The sequence below is a fragment of the Carica papaya genome, chromosome 5, assembly GCF_054855325.1.
Source record: "Carica papaya isolate Zhongbai chromosome 5, ASM5485532v1, whole genome shotgun sequence".
Taxonomy (NCBI): Eukaryota; Viridiplantae; Streptophyta; class Magnoliopsida; order Brassicales; family Caricaceae; genus Carica; species Carica papaya.
The window spans coordinates 37,803,843-37,829,641 of NC_142313.1; the positions used below are offsets into that span (position 1 = coordinate 37,803,843).

General features: G+C 34.4%; 2 protein-coding genes and 1 long non-coding RNA gene across 4 annotated transcripts; 1 reads left to right on the forward strand and 2 right to left on the reverse strand.

The window, feature by feature from the left end:
* Window positions 1-2,653: 2,653 nt before the first annotated feature.
* On the reverse strand, window positions 2,654-3,791 carry LOC148266063 (uncharacterized). Its single transcript, XR_015819407.1, has 2 exons — window positions 3,319-3,791; window positions 2,654-3,138 (listed from the first exon to the last, which is right to left on the reverse strand). It is a non-coding gene; the product is annotated as an uncharacterized LOC148266063 (long non-coding RNA).
* On the forward strand, window positions 3,143-15,194 carry LOC148266064 (structural molecules protein). 2 transcript variants are annotated; one of them, XM_088220712.1, is made up of 5 exons: window positions 3,143-3,339; window positions 3,872-3,969; window positions 4,215-4,820; window positions 5,787-6,013; window positions 14,703-15,194. In XM_088220712.1, exons 3-5 carry the CDS (start codon window positions 4,597-4,599, stop codon window positions 14,708-14,710), a joined length of 459 nt encoding a protein of 152 aa, XP_088076838.1. In that variant the 5' UTR covers window positions 3,143-3,339; window positions 3,872-3,969; window positions 4,215-4,596; the 3' UTR covers window positions 14,711-15,194. The 2 variants fall into 2 exon arrangements, with proteins under 2 accessions (XP_088076838.1, XP_088076837.1); XM_088220711.1 differs by lacking the exon at window positions 3,143-3,339 and having other exon boundaries at window positions 3,800-3,969.
* Window positions 15,195-20,691: 5,497 nt separating this feature from the next.
* Window positions 20,692-24,694, reverse strand: SULTR3;4 (sulfate transporter 3;4). Its single transcript, XM_022033332.2, has 13 exons — window positions 24,178-24,694; window positions 23,820-23,868; window positions 23,517-23,724; window positions 23,120-23,291; window positions 22,911-22,976; window positions 22,692-22,805; window positions 22,495-22,611; window positions 22,184-22,310; window positions 21,813-22,099; window positions 21,511-21,701; window positions 21,345-21,430; window positions 21,180-21,256; window positions 20,692-21,073 (listed from the first exon to the last, which is right to left on the reverse strand). The coding sequence occupies exons 1-13, from the start codon at window positions 24,550-24,552 to the stop codon at window positions 20,930-20,932; spliced, it is 2,013 nt and encodes a 670-aa protein (XP_021889024.1). The 5' UTR covers window positions 24,553-24,694; the 3' UTR covers window positions 20,692-20,929.
* Between the last annotated feature and the right edge of the window lie 1,105 nt (window positions 24,695-25,799).

The following is a 25,799-nucleotide window of genomic DNA, read 5'->3' on the forward strand; positions in this document are numbered from 1 at the left end:
TAAGGTGAAGCTTGAGAGTATATCAACTTATACATATATATATATATATATGTGTGTGTGTATATATATTCTTGAAATATCTTATAATTAATCCAACATAATCTTTAAGGTTGTGCCTAATAAGCTTTGTACCGTGCATAACACTTAACCTATTTGGTTGCTAATTTCTAATTTTATTTTAATTTTAATATATTTCTTTACTTCATTAATAAGGAAATTTTATTAATAAATACACATGAAAACTGAAAGATGAAAGCTCAATACCAAATATTTTAACAACGAAGAAACTTCTGCCCCTAAGCAAGCACACTCTGGACATAGTTGCCATTAATACAGGTTTCAGCAAAGTCTCACACCACTTTCACCTCTTCTGCACGCTAAGTTCGACTTTTTGCCACAAAATATAATATTTGGAGTGATTCCGACCCAAAAGAATTTCTGCCACGAGACAGCTTTTAATTCATGTACTTCGTTTGTAGTTTTAAAAAACTACTACGAAAAGCTTTTGTCACGTGGCAACTTCTGATTTAATTATTTTTTGTTGCCTTTTTTGTTTTCTAAAATATCGTTGTTGAAATACGCCAAAATAAATTTACTTATATTATATTTTTGTTTAGTTTCAAATCAAAATATGATATTATAATGTTAAAATATAAATTCCTTATACACTCAAATCTATGCTCTTTAAAGATAAAAATATATTCCCATAAAAGTGACGTGTGAATAAATAATTTCTAATTATGCAAAGTATATAATTACAGGTAATAATACGACAAGAAACTGAAGCTAAATATGTTAGACACTAGCTCCTACTTGGAAATGGTAGTTCAATGTTGACATCTCTATACGGGATAAACCTAACTCTATTAATGTTAGATTTATCTTATACAATGAGGATGGTTATTTTAGATGTATTTTCTCTGAGAATATAGTGATGATAGATTTAAATATAATGAATTATCAATTATTTATTAGACGGGTGCAATTCTAACGGTTAGAGAAAAAATAAAAAATGGGGACATTAAATCAAAATCAGTTCTTAAAGGCATCAACTAACAATTTTTTTTTTTTTCAGTTTACAAGTTTAAGCATGCTATTTTGATGAAGAATAATAAAAGAATATATAAGTATCTTGTCATTAATAAGCTCAGACAATATTCTCCAAAGTTTATAAAAAGGCTTATGATTAAGCCTTAACAAAACCAGGTGGAGCTAATCAAAAGAAAAGTGTTCTTATCACTAAAAAAAAAAAAAGATATAGTAAAGAGAAGTTACAAAATTGTTATGGAAGATTCTCTCAAAAATAAGATGCTTGAAGGCACAAAAACAATGAAGTTGTGTATGATTAGGGTTTGAAGATTATGAAAGTTATGAAGAATTAAGCCTTAAAGACAATTAGAGCTTGAAGGCAGATGAAAAGTTACAACTCCAAGAGATGTGTTTCATTTTTAAGTTGAAACTGTTTCTTTTTTAATATTTTAGTTTATAAATGATGGGAAATAAAAGTTTAATACTTTCAAAAGTTTACAAAACTGTGACTAAATGTGCCGAGCAATATAATTTCGTGGTGAAAAACCACTGGTTGGTTAATAAATGATGGGAAATAAAAGTTTAATAAGGTTTAAAAAAATGTCACTAAATGTGTCGAACAATATAATTCAATAGCAAAAAACCACCCGTAAATATTTGTTGTGAATTTCCTACTTTTGTTGTAATATTCTATTATTGTCTTATCTTAATTTTGTGTGAGAAAAAATTTGATATAGCGTAGGAGAATGATTATATATTTTGTGTCAAACTATATCAACTTTTTTTCAATAAGCCATTGAATTTATATTCTAAGAGCAAATTGTAAAAATATGTAACTTGAATTCATCATGAAAATTATACTAGTATTGATATTATGTTATAATTTCTACTCAATTGAATGTTATAACTAAGACCAAATTAAACATAACATAAATGTACATAACATCATTTTTTTTTTTGGAAAAATAATATAATGGTCTACTTGATGAAAATTAAATAATTTGTTGATGGACAAATTGGCAGTTGGTATTCATTATTCATTATCTAACACCTTAATTGAAATTAAATAATTTCAAAGACTATGATTCAATATCATTATTAGAGACTCCTAGTTCTTTTATTGCAATGACCAATGTGTATATATATATATATATATTTAATTTTTATTAAATAAAGCTTATGTATGCATATAACCTTGGTATAAGTACTGTTTATCATTGAAAATATATTAATTAATTTTAAAATAAATTTAACGCAAAATTCATTTAGTTGTTCTTTAGTTTATATATTTCAATTATGTATCTAATTGATATAATTAATATGTTTTAGCTACCTACTTAATTAACATAAGTAAGTGATTATAATGCATTCGTGACATATGATTATTTTAATTATTTGTATGTGCTAATTTTAAAATAACTAATATACAATTAAAATAATTAATATATATATGTTATTTGATTCTTTAATTATCACATATTTAAATGATTATTACAATTATATATTTTAATTAATAAATTTTTATTTACATCACATTTTTTTTTTATATGTATAAGTCAGATCATACAATAAGCACAAAATATCATATAAATGTACCAAATTAGACGGGTACACAAATCTCTCGCACATCGAATAATAAGTATATCAAATCACAGAACAAGTACAATATATTCGGATATCATACGAGACGGATCACACATTGCATTATACCGTGAGCCTTTCTTTGCCCAAACTATTACTTCCTCTCTTTCAATATACTTGAGAGTGGGTATTAGATTTCTAAACCCATCTTAATTTGATATGTATATTTCTCCAAAATCCAACATGCCAAACATTACCTGATTCAATTACATCATTCACTTAGTTATCCATTTTCATTACCATCCCTAAAATTTATTTTCTTTCTCTTATAAATATATATTTTCATCCAAGCATACACTAGATCCTATATATGTTTATATACATACTTACAGACACGCACAGGTTTTATATTACATATACACATTGAACATAATACAAATATCATTTATAGTTTCCCACTCACTCGCACACAAGCAGATTGCAGAGCGTATAAACCGAAAAAACTCGAGCCAGCAAAACCTGTATAAGCTGTACAACAACACTAGTAGAAAATTAGGGAATTTTGTCAATAAAACACGCCCGGAAAGCCCACATCGGTTCGGACCTCCTCTTCCCTGTACGAACTTGCACCTTCCAAGCATCAAATTTATCCATTTATCAATCAAATCCCAATATATGGCTTCGGGGTTAGGTTGTCAGAACACTTACCCAAGGTTCGGTCAGAAAAAGGTACCGGAATCCCTTCACAGCTCGATTTTGGATCCTCCCTAATCTGCGGCCACTTCTCGATTTGAATCGTAGTTAGCTGGGTTAAATTTTGTAGACGAAGTTAGTGGATTGAGTTAGGGTTCATTCCATTAAATTACGTATTAGTTAATCTGTGTAATTTTTGCATTATTTATTAAATATTTTTAATTAAATTCATCATATTAATTGAATTAACATTCTAATTTTAGGCCCGGTGTCCAAACCCATTTTAAAACTTTACTTAAATACCCAGTCCAAATTAATTAACTCCTCTGTTTTCAGTGGTCCACTTTCCCTTGGGGGGGCCAGAACTTGCTCTACCTTACAAAAATCTAATACTATTACTTCCCGAGTACATTTAAAAAAAAAAAAAAAAAAAAATTACAAAAAAGGAAAGTAGTATTGAAAATTAAATTTAATAAGTAGTGCTGTAGCATTTGATTTCACCTTTTAAAAAAATTCACAATTTTCATTTTTTATTTTTATAATAATTTCTGGAGGATGAAAATTTCAGGTGACTCCGATTCTCCTTTTCTCTTCCTGCCGGCGAATCCACTTCCTCTCTCCCTGCAGAAGGCAGTCTTCTAGGGTCTCTCGTCGTTGATCGCAGCGGTTAGTCTTCTTCTCTTTTTGTCTGTATCGTATGGGTATATATATTGGTTTATATGGATGTACTCAAACTTAATCAACAAACTCCTCAACAATAATAATAATTCATGCAGAGATTGATTTTTTTATACCCAAGAAACAGTCTTTAGTTTATTCTTCTAATTGCCTGTCTATTTCCAGATTTCTTCTCAATTTTCCTTCTTTCGCTTTGATTGCTTCTCATTAATTTTTTTTTTTAATTTTCTCAGATCCAAATACGTTTTGATTGGAGACAAAAGACATCGTCCTAAACTGGGTTGTGATCGACTTTGATTTTGGAAAAACTGGGAAGAAATTTTAGAAACTGAGTTCGAAAATTTGGCATGCTCCGGGGAGTTGCAAATTGAATTTATGGAAATTGGTCCATCTGTCAGGATTCAAGAGCTGGGTTTGAGGAAATTGGGTTGTCACTAGGTTTTGAGAAGGAGTTAGTTTCTTTTAGAGGAGGATTTGGGACCTGGATTCCAAGGAATTTGTTTGTTTTATGAGGAATTGGGAAGTGACTTTAAAGAAGTAGATTCTCATTCTGTGGAATTTTGTTGATCTGGGCGTTGAAGGAGTTACTGTACTTTAGAGGAGGCGGTTGGAGCCATGTTCTATGGTGCAGTTGTATGGGATCCTTGGCTTATTGTTGCTCAGATTGTTTGTCTTCAGTGCTTATACTATGTTACACTTGGAGTATTCTTGATGGTTCTTGTCGGGACCCGGGTTTCTCGAATGAGTCTTGTGTATTTCTTTGACTATGTGACTCTTACTGCATCTACGGTTACTGGGTGGTGCGTAATTGCTTCATTTCTGCTCAGCAGTTTTGCAGGGTAAGACATCTTTCCATCCTTCTTTTAAAATTCTAAGGCTTCCTTACTGTTGGCCCTTTGGTTTGTACTCATTTACTTTGTTTTGAATTCGTGATATTCTGTATATTGGTGGCTTCTGCAAAAAGTTGGTCTTGTTTTTATTTTTCTGGCTGCAGAAAATCTTAGGACTACATGGTATGCATAGGCATGTAGAAGGGTCGAGAAGTCAAAATGTTGAAGTCATGTTGTTGGATTTTCCTGTGCTTATAGTTCAATTACTTAGTTGTTGTTTAAGATATAATAGGCTTTGCCTTGTTCTGTTTTCTGTTATTTTTTGGTTTATTAGAGAGAGGAATTTTTTTTTTCTACTCTTAGCCAACTGGGAAATTTTTACACCCTCTGATCAAAATCATTTTTTTTGCCTTTATCTGATCTTTTTCCACCTTATTGAACCCTGTTTCTGTTGGCAGTTTGGTGATTGGAGTTGGCTAAAATTGGTTAATTCCTTAAAGTGGATACTCATTGTGTCCATTGCTGAACTATCAATCTTATGATTCTACAAGCTAGCAAAGTTAACTCGTTCGACTGACTGAAACTAATGGATGGATCATGGCCTTTTTTTCACATTTCATCCTCTTCTATTAGGAAGTTTTTTTTTATCTGTCTTACTGAGAGGCCTGAAACTCTGTATTTCACTTTTGACTGGCTGCTTCTGATAACTGAGATTTTGGGCAATTCGAACATGAATTTAAGATGAAAACACAAGAATATCAAAGTACTAATATCTTCAGGTGGCAGGCAGGCCTCAAGGGTGATCCTCTATGTATGGGGAGATTCATGATTGTTTGACTTTGTTTATTTCGTATTCCAGTTTCATATGTTAAATTTATCATTAAATGAATGCTTGTTGATTTAAGAAAACTTCTTTATGTAATTTAGGACAACTTGCTATGTTGAAATTTATACCATTATTTTGGGGTTTTGCAGAGCTGGATATATGCTTTATTTGATTGAGCGGGCCAAGAAATGCCTAGATTTCTCTGCCACTGTTTATATTATTCATCTCTTTATATGCATCGTATACGGAGGTTGGCCTTCTTCAATCACATGGTGGGTTGTGAATGGCACTGGGCTAGCAGTGATGGCCTTGCTTGGTGAATATCTATGTATTAGACGTGAACTTAAAGAGATACCCATAACACGATATCGATCAAGTAAGAGCTCTTCTCTAGATATGATCAAGTGACTGCCTAAGAACATTAACTTGAAAATTTAATGTGCTGCTTTTTCTTTCGAGTTAGTTGTTATTCTGTTTGTTGGATCCTTATCCATCACTTCCTGATGATACCAATCATGGATGGTCTAGAGCATTATTATGTATGCTCCCTTTCCCCTTGTGCACCAATCTGCCCATTCTGTCTTTTGTGAGGATGAACTTTGCTGTAATGTAACTTATCTTGACTAGGTCTAGATGTCACAATCCCTAGTCCGGGATCAGGTTAAGGGTTGACTGGGGCCGAAATCTCGAAGCAAGTGGGCAGCTTGTTTTGCGGAGTTTCTTAAATATGATATATGTTGAATTAGGGTTTAGGGCTTTTTGTGGAGAACTCTTCAATATTTTAAGTTAGATTTCCTATGAACTTTTAAAGAAATTATGCCAATCTGTTTGTTTCTGAAATCTAGTTACAAATGAATGGAAGAGTCGGTTAACTTCTTTCCTAAAATCTAGGACCTGATAACCATGATTTAGTTCTTCATGGTTTTTCAGTATATAACTACAATTGCTATGTTAATTAGTCAAGAGTTCAGATAAATTTATTTAAATAACTCAAAAGTTGAGTAAAAGACATCTAAGCCTAATCCAAAGGAAGTATAGAGTTCAACACAAACTATCTCCACTGATAATTGTCTATTTTCTACTTGCTGATTGTGGGTCCTCTTGTAATCTAGAAGAATTTTTTATTTGGGCGAAGAAAGTAACCATTAAACTGGTTCTTAAATTGTAAATTCCTAAAATACTTCAAAAAAATTATAAATTCCTAAAGAAATAAGTTGATGTATTACTAGTTTTTCAAGAAAGATAATATTGTTAAAGAATTTACTTTACGTATAAATAGAGGTATATTAGGTGAAAGGATATTAAAGTAAAAAACACCATTTGTAATTAATTCTACATTCCCTTTTTTTTATTCCTAGAGTTTGTATGTATAGAGACGTATTATTTAATGAAAACACAAAATAATCTTTGCTAATATGGTATCAGAGTTTTAGTTTAAAAAATATTAAACTCTGTTACAAACTTTTTTTCGGCCTTTACTACTGAAATAAGAAAACTCTAAAAAGGGTCAATCTTCATAGCCGGCTACTAGACCAGCCACTACGGGCCTTAATAGGCCGAAACTAGTTAATCAACCATCAAATGAAGTCCGGCCGCCACCACCACTAGCTATGCACCAGCAGAGACACTGCCACCAGCAGCTACGCACAAGCAGTCGCATGACCAACCACCTACAGCGGCGTCTAGGTGCTGCCATCTCCTAGCTATCTATACCTCCAGCGGTGCCCTTGTCACACAATCACTGTTCAACTGGTAAAACCCTTATTTTTAGCTTTATTTAATTGCTCTAAAACCTAAATCGGAGGCTATGTCTCAAATCACTGGCATATATTTTCATGCAAAAATTCTGCACAAATTAATGGAGAATTCCAGTCAATAAATGCTGCTTATATTTTCAATGGGAAGAACTACTTGAATTGCTCACAACTGATTCAGAACATTCTAAAAAGAAAAGGAAAAATCAATTACATTCTGGGCACTGGACCAAAATCAGAGATTCAAATTTTGATGCATGGGATGAAAAGGATTCAGTAATAATGGTTTGGTTCTGAAACTCAATGACATTAGAGATAAGCAATACTGTTATGTTCTTACCCAACACGAAAGAAGTATTAGATTTAATTAGAGAAAGCTATTTCAAGGTAAAATATGCAGTGCTAATATATGATCTAAAAAAATTAAAACTTGGTCAGCAAAATAAGAAAATAAATTGGTCACAGAGTATGTCAACCTATTGAAAAACTTGTGGCAGGAGCTTGATCAATATTGTTGCTTCACTATAGAAAGCAGCAAAGATGTTGCTACCCTGAAGATGGTGGAGAAAGACAGAGCATATCAATGGATGACAAGACTCAATGAAGAATATAATTAGGTAAGAATTTAGATCCTAAAAAAAGAAGAGATGCCATATCTGAATGAGGTAATATTCTTGGTCAGTTCCAAAGAAAGCAAGAGATGAGTTATGCTAGAACCCCGCACTATTAACAACTTAGTAATGGTAATTAAAGGCTTCAAACCCCATGCCCACAAAGAAAATAGCCTACCAACTAGTCTCTGATACATCCCCGTATCTATTTTTGTATCATTTTTATAGATCTCAACTTATGATTAGGGTCAATAGGTGTACTAGCTGGTTTACATGGTAGTTTACTTGTTTCTTTCAACAAATCATTTATGTATTTCTGCTATGAGATGGAGATTCGTGATTTTGAATGAGCTATTTCAATTCCCAGGAAGTACTTCTGATTTATGAATTCTTTGATTTCAAACTTCTTGGCCAGACAATGCTTGAGTCTTAGTTTTTCTTCTTCATCGTCCCTATTATAATAATATATATTTTTTTGAAATACTCATGTCACAATAATATCATCAACATATACTAAGAGAGCAGTAAATATCCCCGAATCTGAGTGCTTGATAAGTAAGGTGACTCTATTTTTGTTTGTTTTCCGTGCCCAACATTACTTTGCTAAATCTACCAAACCACACTCTAGGTGACTGCTTGAGTTCATAATGTGCTTTCTTCAATTTATACACTTTGTTTGTACTCATTTCTTTAGCAAATCTTAGTGGAATTTTCATTTAGATCTTTCGTTTTTTTTTTAAATATAAAGGAACTTCCATGTAGATCTCTTCTTTAATTCTCTATGTAGGAATGATTTTTAAATATCAAATTATTGTAATTGTCACTTGAAGTGGGCAGCTAGAGATTGTAGAACTTGCACTATATTCATTTTTGCAACTAGTGCGAATGTCTCTTGATAATCTATCCCGTAGATTTGGGTATAAAATTTGACCAATCAGCTTGCTTTTTACCTTTCAATTGTTCTATGTACCCTGGATTTTATGGTGAATACTTACATCCCCATGAACTTTTTTCCTTTGGTAAAGTCTACTATCTCCCATGTCTAGTTCTTTTCTAGTACTTGCATTTCAGCGATCATGGTATTTTTCCGTTTCTCATAGGATAATGCCTTGGATACAATGTTAGAAATAGATACAATATTAAGACTAATAAGAAAATTCTTGAAGGATTGTGAACACTCGTCAAAATGACACAAACTATGAAATTAGATATAGTTGATGCTTAGTGCATTCCTTGGTTCCTTTACAGATTACAATCGGTATATCAATATCAGGTTGTGTAAGGTTTTTAGGACTTAACTTGGTTCCATAACTTGTTTGTGATGCTTGAACTTACCTTAACTCAAGACCTGGATTTTTCATCCTTAAATATACCTAAGTTAATCTCGAGTCATAAAGGTTTCTTGGATAGGCTGAGTATTAGGATTTTCTTTTGGTGGTTGTAGGTTGCGAAGTTGGTGTGGTTGGTAATTGTGGAAAGTTGAAGTCGACTCTGAGATTTGTACCCTTAACTTCTAACACACATTCTCCTTGAAAATAAGGTTAGGTAAAATAGGATTTTGTTTCATCTAAAGTAATATTGCAAACATATAAAAAAAATTTCTAGGCAAATGATAGCACTTGTATCACTTTTGAGAAGAAGAGCACCCTACAGCACACATTTTAAAGTTTTGGGATCAAGTTTTCTTCTCTAGTGGGTATGAATATGAACAAATGTTACACACTCAAATATCTAAGGAAGTAGATGGTTTGTGATACTGATTTTTGGGTAAAATTTGAAGAGGGTTTTCAAAGGGTTTTTAAAATCTAGGACACTAGAGGATAACCATGTAGCAGTAAGGAACATGGTTATACAATAAGAAGGATTGGGTAATAGCAAGAATGCAACTATTCTTTCATTCTGCCACCATTATGGAATATGAACACATGATGATTAATGAATAATTGATTCTTGTTTTAAAAAGAAAGATAAGAGTATGATTAAAAAAGTCCTTTGCATTATAAGTGTGGAATTTTTTTATATGAGTTTCAAACTAGATTTTGATCATTTTGCAAAATTGAGATATTATGTGACCACATCAGATTTTATTTTAAGTAAGAAGAGCCATGTGACTCTTGTACAATCATTAATGAACAACATAAATCATCATATTTCAGATATATTAGGAGTGTGGGCAGGTCCTCAAATATCAATATAGATTAATGAAAAAGGAAGCCTTCTTCTTTTGTTGTTACTGGAAAATATTATGTATTTATGTTTAACAAACTCGCATATATTGTAATATAAATTTTTATTAATAAAGTCTTTAATAGAAAAAAAAAGAAACATGATATTCAAAATGAAAAAGGAATGATGACCAAGTCGTTTGTGGTAGAGCCATAGCTCGGTGGTAGAGTCTATAGTTGTGGTATGGAGAGAACTCAAGTGCATCCAAATAGTATAATCTGTTCCTGATTTCAGCATATCCAATCATCTTTCATTGAGTTTTGGTCCTGAAAATCATAATGAGAAGGAAAAAAGATTATTTTACAGTTCAGGTTCTTAGTTAATTTAATGACTGACACAAGATTAATACAAAATTTAGGAACATGTAGCACATTTTTAAGAACTAGATTAGGGCTAATTTTGATGGTGCCCGTTCCAGCAATGGTGTTTAGAGACTTATCTACGTTAACAATTTTCCTACTACTTGAGCATGGTGAATATGTCAAAAAGTGTTTTAAGGAATTGATCATATCGTCACTTGAGTCTATAATCCATGATTTATCAAATGGTGTATCTTAGATATTTAAACTATGTGATTCTCACATACCTGAATGTGCTAACAGGCTTTTACCTGTGGGCTTCTTTACGTCCTCAAGTCTACTATAAATCGTTCAATTTCGACCTTGAATTCGCTAAGTGTGTTTCTCTTCTTCCTGTTAATTAAGCGCATGGACCTGTCCGTAAGGCTTCTATGGGGAGTTCTCGTACCCCCATTCTTTACCTGATGTAGTGGGCTTTTTGTGAAATTTCTAGCATTTTTCCTTAATGTGTCCGAAGGTACACCACAAATCATCCTTATTCCCTTCTAGGTTCTAATTGTTACTTGACTCTTTTCCTTGTTGACATGGTTTGGAGCCTTTGATTACCATTATTGAGTTGTTAGTCGTGCGGAGTTGTAGTATATTCCCCCTCCTGCATTGTTCGACACTGATTAGGGATGTTACCTCACTTTGAGATAACATTTCTTCTTTTCTCAAAATTTAAATCCTTGATGTTTAAAAGGAATGATAGGTTGATCCTTGAAGTTTACACTGATACTATGCAGGATCAGTGATGGATAGAAAGATCTACTTCAGGTTACTGTAGATCAAAATTCTGAGTAATGGTATAAATGGTATGTGAGTTACTATGGTTGAAAGATTCTTAGAAGATTTAAGAGTCAAGTGGGATAACCCAGTGCGCCTTTACTGTGACAACAATCGGCGATAAGTATTCTTACAATCCTCTATAGATAATAGAACAAAGTACATTGAAGTTGATTGGCATTTTATTAAGGATAATAGTTTGATATGTACACCTCATATGCCAACCAAGTTACAACTTACAGTTATGTTGACTAAAGGCTTTAATAGTCCAACATTCCAGATTATCATTTACAAGTGGGTGATGAATAACATCCATCCCAACTTGAGGGGGAATATTAAAGAATCTACTTTATGTATAAATAGGGTTAAAATAGGTTAAAAGGTATTAAAGTAAAATATACTCTTTGTAATTAATTGTACTTTTCCTTCTCTTATCCCTAGAACTTATATATATAGGACATATTATTTTAAGCTTGGAAATTTTATTTCAAAAAAAAATATTTTAAGTTTGGAAATAAGAGTACAACACTATTGTTCCTGACAAATGTATTTTAAGTTCCAAGAAAGAAAATGTCATTGGACGCCTAATGAACCATAACTTCTTTCCACTAATCTTTCTCTAGACCAGAAATTGCTTCCTTAAATGAACAAGGTTCTTCACAACTAGTTAATGGTGCATCAAATGTTACATTCTCAAACCCATAGATCATAGGAGCATTATAAATGCTTTTAGGTCTGTTGATGAAAATGTTGTAAAATTGGGTCTTCTAGTTGCTCACTACGAGAATTGGGTATCACTACTGCCATCATTTTTTGACTGATTTGTTGATCGATTTTGATTTTCTAAGTTCCTGAGCTCCCTCTCTCCCTTGTAACCTTGTACATCAGAAAGAATAAAGCTGGATGTTTCTTTAGCATTGTTCTCTTATTAAAGACTACATCTCTACTGACAGTCATTTTCTCTGCCTTCAGATCCGACAATCTGTGACTTTCAACCTTCAAGTCCCTTATGGTAACTGACAAAGATGCATTTTGTTGACTTGGAAATCCAACTTAGACCGCTCATTAGTCTAAGCATAAAATAATCCAATCTCTACTTGTCCATACCCTTTGCTGATATCTTGGCTGGAGAAGATGCGAAGCTCATCCCTTTTTGTTTCCTAAGGATCTAGTGTTCTCAAATTAAACGGACAAAAACAATTAACCCCTTCAGCAGCTTTCTTTTGTGAAGTTCCACCATGTCTTGCTTGCCAATATGATCCATATGTCAGAGAGTAGTCATCAGTGTCAGATCCTAATGATACAATTGAAGTATCAAGTATAACCGTAGTACCAACCAACTTGTACAAATTATTTTCTACTTGATTCCCCTTTCATTACAACCACGAGACCTTTGGTAATCTTTAGGATTCCATTTACAGGATCTACACAAAAAAAACCATACAAAGTCATTCTAAAGAGCCCAGTCTTTTCTAAATAGCCCAGGGAAATCAAATTTTTCTCAATTCCCGGCCAATGTTGACATTTTTCAAGATTTTGATCACCTCATCTAACATTTTAATTTTGATTCCCCTTATACCAATCGCCTTGCGTTAACAGTTATCACCTGGCTCAATACTGCAAGTATCACACTGTTTGTAAGTATTAGATCAATCTCTTTTACTATATAGTGAGACAAACAAGCTGAACTTAACGTCCAGGGAGAAAGATAAACACTATTACTTGCAGAAACCACCATTGTCTTTTCGTCTCATGTCTGAGGACACACTCGTAGAACTTGTAGTTCTCCTTCTGTTCATTATTTTCTTCAACAGAGAACAATCTTTCTTATAGTTAGCCCTTTTGAGGGCACTTAAAGCATGCCCCTTCTTACCTTTCAACTTGGAACTTCTTTGGACTTTCCCCTTCTGCACCTTTAACTCAAGATCTACCTTGTCCACAATCTGTATTTGTCACTGATCATTTTGATTGGGAACTTTCTGCTTCAAAATTTTTCTTCATTCATTGAGAGCTTAGGGGACTGCAACCACCTCCTTATTAGATAAGATTTCTTTCTCATAAATCACTCTAGTGATGAGATGATAGAAGGCGGCAGGATACAAAAAAATATGATTTCCTTATCTTGAAGTCACCAAATTGTTAACTTTCTTATGTAACAAGGTTATGCGGTCAATCAGATGTATCAAAATCTCTCTTTTGTAAAAATTTTGTTAGTCATGTTCTTTGCCATGAACAGATTTTAAGTTTCGCCTACAAACCCCTTGCCATTTGGTCTCAGTCTGGTTAATCGAATGCCCCAAGCATATACAACTTATGCTAAAAGAAATCTGTTGTTCTCCTTTCAGTCATCCTTATCCATCTTTTTTGGGTTTGGTCCCTCTGCTGTACCATTAGAGCTGGTATCCCAGTTTGCCATATGCTGAAGTTTCCCTTTTCATCACACTTGTGGAATTTTAGCTTCTATCTATTCGTCCTTGCTGCGTGACATATGGAAACCCTAGTCCTATATTGCAAATAGAATCAAAACCCTATCTTGTGATTGTAAACCAGGCTGTGACTGTATCGAAGTCGAGTTGAACCCTTTGGTTGCATAAACAAAGTGTTTTCTAGATCAATTTTTTCAGAGAAAGCAGCCAATATAAATAGGAGGCATATAGCCAGGAACAAATATAGAAGAAAATATCAGAAGTATTTTCCTTCTTTATCCTAGCATCACATTGTACATAGTATTCTTTCTTTTTATGCGTGATTTAATTTAAGATTGAATTCACAGGAAAGTAAGTTGGATCTGGAAGTTAATTAGTGTAGCAACACAGTTTTAGTAATGAGATTGAACCATCTGCAAGTGTTGCATGAGGCATGACTGCAAATGAGAATAGGGAAGAGAAAGTTGATGATATACATAATATTGTTCAACAGATTTAGATTCCAGTTTTCTTGTCATTATGAGCTAAGCTATATTGTTAGTTGCTATTTTATTTTTTTATTTTTCAATTTTGGAGGATATTGTTTTCCAGATCATTTTGAGCTGAACAAACTATCCAATGAGACCTAAACATCAAGCAGATTTGTATGATTCCTTATATTACAAATGTTGATTGGCCGTTTAAGGAGACAAGCGATGCTTTTGAAGCATCATTTCTTTAAATAATTTTCATGGAATTTTTAGTTGCTACGTAGTTGACAATATTTTTGAAGGGAATTGTGTAAAACAATTCCATGGGGTTTCTGTAGCAATTTGATTTTTGAATTTAGCTGCAATAGGCACCTTCACATGCTTTCAGTTACCCCATAACCCAATCTTTCTACAATTTTTTGCAGAGTTAATTTGGGATTTATTTTCCTTGCAGATGTTTGATTGATAGGAAAACCTCAACAGGCAAGATCCAGTATCTTCATTGCTTTGGAGGAGCTCTGGTCCGAGTTCATAAATACTAGAAATGATCTGCACTGAGAAAGAGTTGCAGTAACCTATGGTTTCTATTTCCATGCTTGTGGTGAATATAGGGAATGATTCGTGGTTTGTGAATGATACTTAAATGATGGGAAGATTGATTCCATACAAATAGGTATTCCTGCTGGCAAATTCTTTTTCTAGAGTTTCAGGTCATCTTGGAAAAGATGCATATCAGCCTTGATATCTCTTTCTATTTTACGTGACTTCATAGTGGGTTAGGTTTTTATTCTTTAGCAAGCATATCGATCGGGCAGTTTTTTGTTCTCTGTCTTGTGAGAATTTTTTCACCTGATGTCAGAAAGCTAATTGATTCATACACTGCTGAATCTTTTGGACATGATTGTTTTTCAACTACTAAATCAATCAAGTTTGAAGTATAGCACAATGCTCTGTTGTTGAAGTGGTGGCGGCACTCAGCTTGGTCTAACAGGTATAGAAAGATTGATTTCTTTCAGAAGTAATGATTCTTTCAAGGTTTAGTAGTTGCTGGTTGACAAAAGCAACCAAATATTTGCATGCTCGGGTATAATTAAATATGAATTGGTGTTATGGTGGAATAATAGAAGACTAATTTAAGAATGCTTGAAAGATGGGTGTGTTAAACCAATTTTATGTGTTGCTGCCGATAGTTTCACTAAAAGAGATTCATGCCATTGAGTTACATGCTATTGGTATAATCATTTGCTCTCTTATATGAAGAACTAAAGCATCAGCATACCCAAAATATAATAGAATTGCAGAAGTAATGTGATGGGGTTATATTTTGGGTATGCTGATGCTTCAGTTCTTCATGTCCTTGGACAGCTGATTGATGATATTTGATGTGTATTTGTTCTGAGATGCATTCAACACAGAATTTGTTTCAAGTTTGAGCTTATAGATAATAAAAACACATAATGCATTAGGAAAACTCCCTTACTTTTTTTTTTTCCTTCTCTAGATGTTATGAAGTTCAGACATATTTTTAAATATAGTTGTCTTCTGTACTTGACCAAATAAAATTAAAGTCATTTCCTGCTCTCACGCAGTACTTTTTTACTGATGATATGCTCAAAAGCTCCTGATTTTGTTTTGTTTACTTCTCTCCATGAAGCTGTGAAAGTTAGGCTGCATAAGCCTTTTGGGTAGCTTGTTTCTAAATTCTAGAATATGGGAATATGAAACTTCTTAGAAATTGGACTTGTGGAAATTTATGATAAGCTCAAAAATACACGACTGAAATTTGGGCTCAAGTCCTCAGTGGACAATTTTAGTGTGTGTGTGTGTGATTGTGTTGCATAATGTTCTGTGCACAATCTGGCCTGAATCTGATAGAAGCACTCATTCCTGATGTAGTACTAAGACAGTGTTTGTCTAATTTATTTTACCACAGGTGATGATTTTATATCAAGTACCATATTTTTCAGCATTTGTCATGTTTTTGGGTTATCATGCAGCGGGCTTATAAAAGGGGGAATAGGTCCCTATCTTCTCATTCACTTAATTTTCCCAATTTTAGGTCTTCTCTCCTAGGGCTTGTCCTCTCATTCTTTACTCCTTTCTAAATTTGACCATGAGTTCAAGAAATCCTGTTCTTCCCATGACAAATCTTCCCCTCATCGTGTGGACTGTGGAGGCTCTAATTTTCGCTTGATCCTTTTATATTCTGACTCCCTTAGTATAGGTATGGCTATATGAGTACTTGGTATTGTTTATCTTTGACTGGTGAATGCTTGGTGTGACTTTACCCATTTTTGTTCTTTTTGTCTGTCCGTCTGTCCTTTACATGTTTTTTTTTTCTTTCACTGCATATATCAACCCGTGGGAAAGAAATTAGATACTATAAAGTGGCTTTCTTCCAATATGGGTGCTCTATTTGGTGTCTACATGTAACTTAATGCATGTACCATCCAGGTGATCTTCTAAAATGGGCAATTTAACTTTCTATTTGTTAGGGATTCTTGAGAGAAGTAAACATTAAAAATTCTCACCTTTTACAGAAATCCTCTTTGTCTTGAGGCCTTTACCTCCTTTATGACTCGTCTTGTCGGTTTTACGAAGCTAGTTCCATTTTACTCTTTGACATCAGTGTTCACTCATCTTCAATACAGATATAAAAAAAGACTTGGAAAGTATCAACTCCATAGTTGCACATACAAGGAATCTTTCACGCATAAAAGTTATACTAACTTCCAAATCTTCAAGAAAAAAAACTATAACTGAAATAAGATAATTGCAGGTTAACTCATATCCTCAAAGACTATATCAGTAAATAAATTTTATCAACTATGGAAGCCTAACAATGGGATGCAAGGGCATAACATAAGTTTGAATTCAACCATAGAGTAGATAAAAGAAGAAAATTTGGAGATATGTGCTTTGTGTATGTTCAAGGTGTCTTCCAAATGGTAATTCTGACAAAACTTTGGAGAACTTGGAGTTTTCTCATTACTTATTTATGGGTTAGAGTTTTTTGGTATATCATTTAACCTTGTTGACAAAAATGTAACACCTCAAGTGTATTATTATTATTATTTTTTTTTCAATTTATTTTATTTTGTAATTATTGAAATTTTATTTGATTTTTTATTTAATTTAATTTAATTTAATTTGATGAAAATAAAAATAATAATAATGATAAAATTGGGTAAAAATATTATTTGAATTTAATTGAAATTGATTTTGAAAAAAAAAAAGTGAAAATTTAGATTCTATGGGTGTTTTTAAAAAGAAAATCAGAAACCGGGGGTCAAAATACAATTTAGAAAAGTTGTGTCACGTCAGCACCACGTCAGCAGCCACGTCAGCGGCCCAGTCAGCAGCCCCGGCCAACCAGGACGCACCGCGTGGTAAGGAAATGCTGACCAGGGGACGGGCCACGTGGGCGATCCGCGTGCGCGCGATCGGACGGCCCAGATCCGTTCCCGCGCACACGGACGGCCCAGATTCACGCGCACGGACAGCCCAGATTCAATCAGGCACAGACGGTCCAGATTGCATCGCGATGGACGGCCCAGATTTAATCCCAATTAAATCGCGATCGAACGATCCATATTTAATCTTGATGGACAGTTGAGATTAAAAGGCAAAGGGTATAAATAACCCCACCCACACCTGACCACAGAAACCCTAGCCGCCAGTGCTCGCCGGAGAAGAAGAACCAGACGCCGGAGGAGTCGGCCACCGCCACCCGCCGCCGCACCGGGGAAGTTTTCGACCGCCGATCGAGGTAAATTTTTTCCTCCCTGCTCGTTTTTCGATGCTGAGTCCGTCTATGGCCAAACTGGAGCCAAACCACCAGCCAAACAGCCGAAAAACCTAGTCGAAACCCAGCGGCGCCGCCACGCCCCCCCCCCCTCGTTTTTGCCTCCGATGAGGCCCTTCCCGGCCTCCATTTAATGCAAATTTTATACCACTGTGATCACCGTTCTTTTCTCTACAGCTTGATCGGAGCCAAACATCAAAACGCGACTCACACCGGAGGAGCTGCCGCACTCGAGAGCACCGCTGCCGGTAAGTTTCGGTTTTTCGTGATTTTTAGGCCCACCGAGGGCCCTAGGGTTGTTCTATCGCAGGGACCGATGCAAGCGTGGCCGAATTCGGCCGAAAACGACCAAGCCAATGCGAATCGCCGCCGCTTGCGGTGGCGCCGTCGCCGGAGCACGGCGAAGCCGCCGTGCCGGAATTGCGATATTGGTCGAAAGGGGCCCTAGGTCTGATTTGGAATTTTTTTGGGACACGTGCAAGTACCGGTAGTGCGTTTCAGTTTTCCGAAAAAAATTCAGGAAAATTAGGGACAGCCTGTAGGCGCACTGTAGAGCCGTATTCAGACCCCGAAACAAGTAAGGACCCCTCACCCTATTTCCTATCACGGTATTAAAGTTCAATAAATGATAAAACGGTATTTCATGAATCAATAGATGTGTGAAATTGTTTAAGGTCGCTAATGGAGCCCGAGTCTAGTGTATTTGTCGATCAGTTGTTGTTTGTTCTATTTTACAGTTTTAAATGCAGTATGATGTCTGATGTTTTCATTTCATAGTTTCGTGTGCATATATAACTGTTTTATTGATTATGGGTTGAATGACTGAGAACCCGATGTTGTGTGTTGTCTTGTTTGACATAAACTACTGGTTTGCATGTTTGTGTGTTATTTGATGATGGTGACTGAGGAAAAAAAGAATAAAAGGTTACGTGAATTGATAAATGGATAATGTTGACAGCCTGACTAGATATCTTGGGAGATGATGAACGGACCTGGTCCGTAGGGAACTCTACCGGGAACGTGGTCTCTCATACCGGACGGGGTATGGAGACCTTCTGTGTTTTGGCGCCCATACCGGATGGGGTATGGGGACGGCCCATTTCACCCTCATACCGGACGGGGTATTGAGGTTCATGGTTTTGGTGCCCATACCGGACGGGGTATGGGGACGGCTCTGGAATCAGGTTATAAATGTTAAGGGTTCACGGGTAGCGGGACCCCTATGGATCCTCGTGGATACTAATAGGCTGGTAAATTAGGAAAATGTGTTGTTTAATGATTGAAATGCAAATGCATGGTAAGTATTATGTTATACTGTTCATATGATTTCATGATGATAATAATGTTATTGTTTTCATATGTTGTTTTATGGATCTCACCGAGATAAGTGGACAGTAAAGGATTTTATTATTGATAAAAGAATTTGTTATAAATTATGCTCCATTGGTCTTTTTTGTGTTTTCTACTCACCTTTACCTCCGTGACGGTGAGATAGTGTGATGTCTTTACTAGGCTGGTGTAGCTCATTCCTTATTCAACTATTTCAAATCAGAAAGACATTGTTCCCGATCCCGTTCCGTAGGAATACGGCGAATGGGACGCCTAAAGACTCCGTAGTTATATTTATAATTCTTATTTTCGAGTATCTCTTTCAGTTAGTTTGTTCTTCTATATTTTGAGCACGTTTTCTGTTTTTGTGTAAAAGATGTTAATCAAAATTTTTATTACGCTTCCGCATTTGACATTTTTAATACACATATTTCATTCTAAATTTATGTAGCCGTTACAAAAAATGAGGTTAACTTTAATTGAGAAATATATATATATATATATTATACATGAAATTTAATAATTCTAAGATAAAAATAATTACCAATATTTTTTATTTGTATAATTTAAAATTAATATTTATATTGATTAAAAAGTGAAATCAAAATAAATATCATAAATAACTTAAATTATTATAATTTTTTTAAAATAATATTATTTAAATTATTATTATTTCAATATTTATTACTAATTTTATGACATAAGTAATTAAATACAATATCAATTTTTACAACAAATTTTATCAAACATTACATTATTTTTCATCTTAATTGCATTTTACTAAAAATCATTTTTTTAAATATTTTACTAACTCACAAGAAAAATTAACCTCAACAAAAATCAAGGCGGTCACCCATTACCAGCAGTAGTAAACAAATTAATTCTCAATCCCCATCATATTTAGTTCACAAATAAATGCTTTCCTAATTTCTCTATAAGGTGGATTAGTACAGCCTATTTTTGGTAGTTTCCTAATTTATATGTAATGTGATTTACTACTCTTATCTAATGCTCTGGCTAAAATGGGCAGCTCAAAATCTTTTCTAATTGATCTAATTTCAATATTTTGACCCAAGAAAAAAGAAAATCTAAAAACTATACATTACTTGTATTACCCATTACACTAATCCTACTTAATTTACATAAGGAGGGGGGGTGGGTGTTGTTTGGAAAGAGAGAAATAGAAGAGTTTCTTATGGGTGTGAGGGGGAGATGAGGAAAATTAGAGATAAATTGATACATGTATTTGGTTCTTTGATTTTGGGTCATGACTTGATGAGCCTAAATAGGAAAGGAATTTATGCTGTGATGATGTTAGAAGTTGATTTATTAAGTACATAATGATTTAGCCTTGTAACATGTAACTGCAACTACAGAATGAGGCAGCTGGCATGGGTTAAGAAAACTTTGATTTTACATTTGAACTAAAAGCAAAATCTTTCAGGTTTCCTCATACATATCTTACAAGAAAAAGATCCCTCTAAAAGAAACAAAACCTTAACAGAACACTCTCCCTATCAGGTTACCGAGGCCTGCAAGTATTACACTCATGGCTGAGCCTTCCACGTCGAAGATATATCCTCCACGGCTTCAGCTACCGTGAGGTAGAGGCTGCTTAGGCCGAAGGACTCCAGAGTTTTCGATTGGTGCAGCTTTTCCATCACACTTGCAACGGGGTTTGCTAGAACGAGCTACATGTAGCACACAGACATCCTTAGTTACTAAAACTTGGTTGCTTGAATTGGAAAAGCTCATAGCTAAGAATGTTTTTAGAGTTATACTCTCAGTAATTCTCACCTCAATTGATCTTTTGGCCATCATCTTCCGGAGCTCTCCCACTGTTTCAATGCCGCTTGTGTCTATGGCTGTCACAGCTGAGAACAAGAACAAAAAGATTTGAGATTGACAGGCTTCATTTCGTTTGGAATTAAAGGATCTTTGTTACTTCAATCGATGACATACCAGTCATGTCAAGAATTACACATTTCAATAAGCTTCCATTAGCGGCGCTTATCCATTCTTCCTCCTCTCTAATCCATCTTAATATCCTGCAATAAATGAGAACCCTTTTAATCAGATGACCACCATCACCCACCAACGCTTTTTTATGTAACAGGCATGAACTGACCTCTCTTGTAAGTAAGTGGAATTTGCAAAGTAGATGGGAGATTCAATAGCCAGTATGAGAAATGAAGGAACTCTTAAAGTTTCTGTGTATCGGCTAAGGCTTTGGTATATTCCAGTCCCTGGAATGTTCCCCAACACAACTGTGTTTGGCCTTGTTACGTGCAAGAGAATCTTGAATATCGAAATGCAAACCTGATGAATTTTTGGGGCCAGATTATTAGATGTATAATGATCAACATCTCTATTCATCTATGCAGAAAAATACAAGTTAAAGAACAGCTGGGCAGAAACTAAGATGCTTACCGCAATAGCGAGACCCAGGGGCACAGAAATGAAGAGAACTCCAAAGAAAGAACATAAACAAGCAACAAAATCAAGCTTGTCAACTTTCCACAATCTATATGCACCCTGGTAATCAATTAGCCCAATCACTGCTGTTATAATGATGGCTCCTAAAATAACATTTGGGGTGTAGTAAAAGAGTGGCATCAGGAACAGCAGGGTAACAAGCACAGCTGCAGCCATTACAATGTTAGACACTGCAGTTTGCGCTCCAGCGTTGTAGTTCACAGCAGATCGCGAGAATGATCCTGAAAAATCAGTTAAAAAACAGAGTTTCAGTAATTGTTGATTTGAGTTTGCATCTTAGTTCCAAGACATGATCAAACTATAACCTGTTGTAACATAGCATGAGGTGCATGAACCAGCCATGTTCATTAGGCCAATAGCCATCATCTCTTTGTTGCCATCAACTTGGTAGTTTTTGAGGGCAGCAAATGTCCTTCCCACTGCAACTCCTTCCTGGAAAATGTGAAAGCAACACAATGTTTAGAAATGGCAAACATATTCTACACCCATATTCGTCTAGTGAAGCATCACTTTTTACTATATTTTTGTGACAATCATTAGTTAATTGCATGGACAGTTATATTACATTATGTAATTAGAAAGAAACAGATTGTAATTCTGGGAAAAAGGAACTTACAGTAAGCGCTAAGATCCCAGTAATAATGCCAGTCTTGATGGCGAGTGCAAGATGAGAAGCACTGAAGTAAAGCATGTTTGCTGATGGTGGATTCAACCCCTTTGGCAAATGGCCAATCTGTGCATCAGAAATACAAATGGATTTTAGAGAATGTTAGAGAAATTAAGTTTAATGCAAGGGATTTTTGGTTTACTTACAAATGATATTCCATGTGCCTTTGATTTAATGCAGAAGACTAAAAGAGTTGAGAGAATGACAGATGTTAACGGCGCAGCAGCTGATACCCAGAAAAGCTTTGGTTTCCTCATGCTCTACATCAGTTCATGAAAAACAACAATGTTTAATAAAAATAAAATTCAAAAAATATCTAAGAGAAGTATATTTGTCTTGTTAACAAATTCGAATATGCTACTTACAATATGTCTTGCTGTCAACAGGAAGACAAGGAAACTGAATCCCATCACAATAGTTTGCCAAGACCACTGCATTCAAGTTAAATAAACATTAGACTCTAGCCAATAACTGACATAACAACTCTAAAAAGCTAAACCCATCCCCACAAAATTGAAAATAGTAAAAGGGTATTAGAATTTGAAAAGAAAAAGAGCAAAACTATAAGACTTACTTCGTTTGTGTGGTTGAAAACAGAGGTCATGACAGGGACAAATTGCATCTTGCCAGTGAAGTGGACAATTCCAAGCAGCCCCTTCAATTGTTGTAATGAGACAATTACAGCAGCACCAGCCATGAAACCAAGTAGAGTTGCTTTCGACATAAAGTCTATCACAAATCCCAACCTGCACGCACACCCATGTAAGATTCTAATCCAAAATCTTTAAGAAAAATTACCCAACAGTAATATAAACTATATAAAGCATAAACTAAGGTATGATTCTATAACAAGTGGGATTATATCCAAACCCATATAGTCTGAACAAAGAGCTGCTGATATAAACTGCTAAAGATTTTGTATGTACTCAAATTTCAAAAGAACAGTGAAAAGATTTGGAAGCATATAATACCTAAGGATACCCAAAGATGCCTGGAAGAGACCAGCAAAGAAAGTAGCAGTGAAAGCCAATTTGAGGTAGAGAATTGGATCTTCAGTATAAGACACACTTTCACTTAACATTGATCCCATCACCAGGGAAGCTATAGAAACTGGACCAACACCAAGATGTCTAGAACTACCAAGAACAGAGTAAACCAGTGGGGGCACAAAGCTTGAATCTGCATATCACCCACAACCATTAATTGATTGATTTGTACGAATTTGATTCAAAATTGAATTCAATTTGAATGTGAGAACCAGAATTGGTACTAACAGAGTCCAATTATGGGTGGCAAATTTGCAAGTTTTGCATAACTGATTCCCTGCAACCAAAAACAAATTGATAAACAATTTTTTCACATGGAACATTAAAGATTATTAGAGATTAAGCTCATGTGAAGATTAACAACAAAATCATGTGCTTAAAGATTAATTAATTAAATCCAAGTGGGGGAAAAAAACAAGGAATGTTACAAAACACAAACATTCTTTTAAAAGGAAAAGGAAAATTCAAATAAAATAAAAAAACTCAGTTCTCACCACTGAAAAGAAGAATCTGAAATAGACGACAAAAACACCATTAAAATTATTAATTACGTAACCTCCAAGAGAGAGAGAGAGAGAGAGAATACCTGAGGAATCGCAAGGCTAGCAATGGTGAGTCCAGAGACGATATCGGACCGAAAGAGCTTCAGATTATACTCAGGAGCCCATTGAAAGATAGGGAATAGGAATTGCAGAGCGAGAAGGAATTTTCTACCCGGTGTCTGGTTTTTGAATCTGTAGAGAGGATCATCGGGGAAAAAGATCTCCGATAGTCTGTGCTTCAGTTTTTGCAGAGTGGTCTTCTTTGGCGGCAAACAAACACGGTGTACCTCCAATGGCGGCGGCGGCATTGCCACATCTATCGAAACCTTAATAGCAGTTTCATTCGCGTTGGCGGTGGCGTTGGTAGTGGTGTTCTCATGGCAGGAGAAATCTTCAACTCTGTTAGAGTTACCCACCATATCTGTTCCTTTGAGTGCTGTTACGTATGTATCTGTGTATGTGTATATATATATATATAAATGTATATGAATATACGTGTTTGATTTTCGCAAGAGCAAAATCGTTATTTGGTGGAGGAGGAGGCTAGCATGGGTTGGATTTTATAGAGAGCGTTTGATGGGTGGCCATGGCAGTTAAATGAGCAGAGCAGGTGTTGGTCTATGCTTGAGGAAGGGTATTTTCGTCATTTTACTTTAAAGGGTAGTTTCGTCATTTTAAGATGTCAAGCGTAAATTTTACCAGGCAAGTATTCCGGAGTTGGACTAATAGTCATAGTGGTAGCGGCGGACCGTTTGTTCACCACTTTTTTTTTTTTTTTATTAAAAAAATATTTATTTACTATATGTTTATATATGTGTATGTATATATTACTTATTTACTGTGTGGTAATTATTCGATATTTACCGTGATAGAAACTTCCATGGGTTAAAAGTTTTTAGTTGAAGTTTTATTATTTAACTAATTTAACAATACTAGACTTCTATTTGAGCCAGTAAAGTACAAGAATTCCTTATCCTTGTAAATCTATATATATATATATATATATATGTATCTATTACCTTTTTATTATATAAAACAGATTTTTATGTGGGTAAATACCAAGATTTATTACCTAATTTTTACGTGATAATCAAAGTGATAAAAGTTTTTAGATTATGTTTTTCATGTACTTATATTTATATTTATATTACTACTTATTTATTATACAAAATCCTACTTTTAATTCTATATATATATATATTACCCATTTATCATATAAAATACTACTTATATTTAAAAATTTACTAATATTTATACATATATATGTGTATTATTATTTACCATGTGGTACGTACAGAAAGTTTTAAAAATTAAAAATTTTATAATTTAATATTGTGTAGTCTGACAATATTATTTTTATTTTTATTTTTATTTAAAGGACAATTAACCAGCTTATTAAATTAATTTATATATGTATGTATATGTGTGTGTGTGTGTGTGTGTATATATATATTAAATTAGGATGTCTTTTTTGTAACTGTTGAGCGTTCACAAGTGATGAAGTGTGCAAAGATTTGGAGATCTGATGCCATAATTGTAGAGATTTCATCGGTGATGATGAACCGAGAAGATCAGACGGCTGTGATTTGACAATTAGATTAGTAACAGTAGATGCTGACACATCCTAGCATCATCTAGGTCATACCCAAGAGGATATTTTTATATT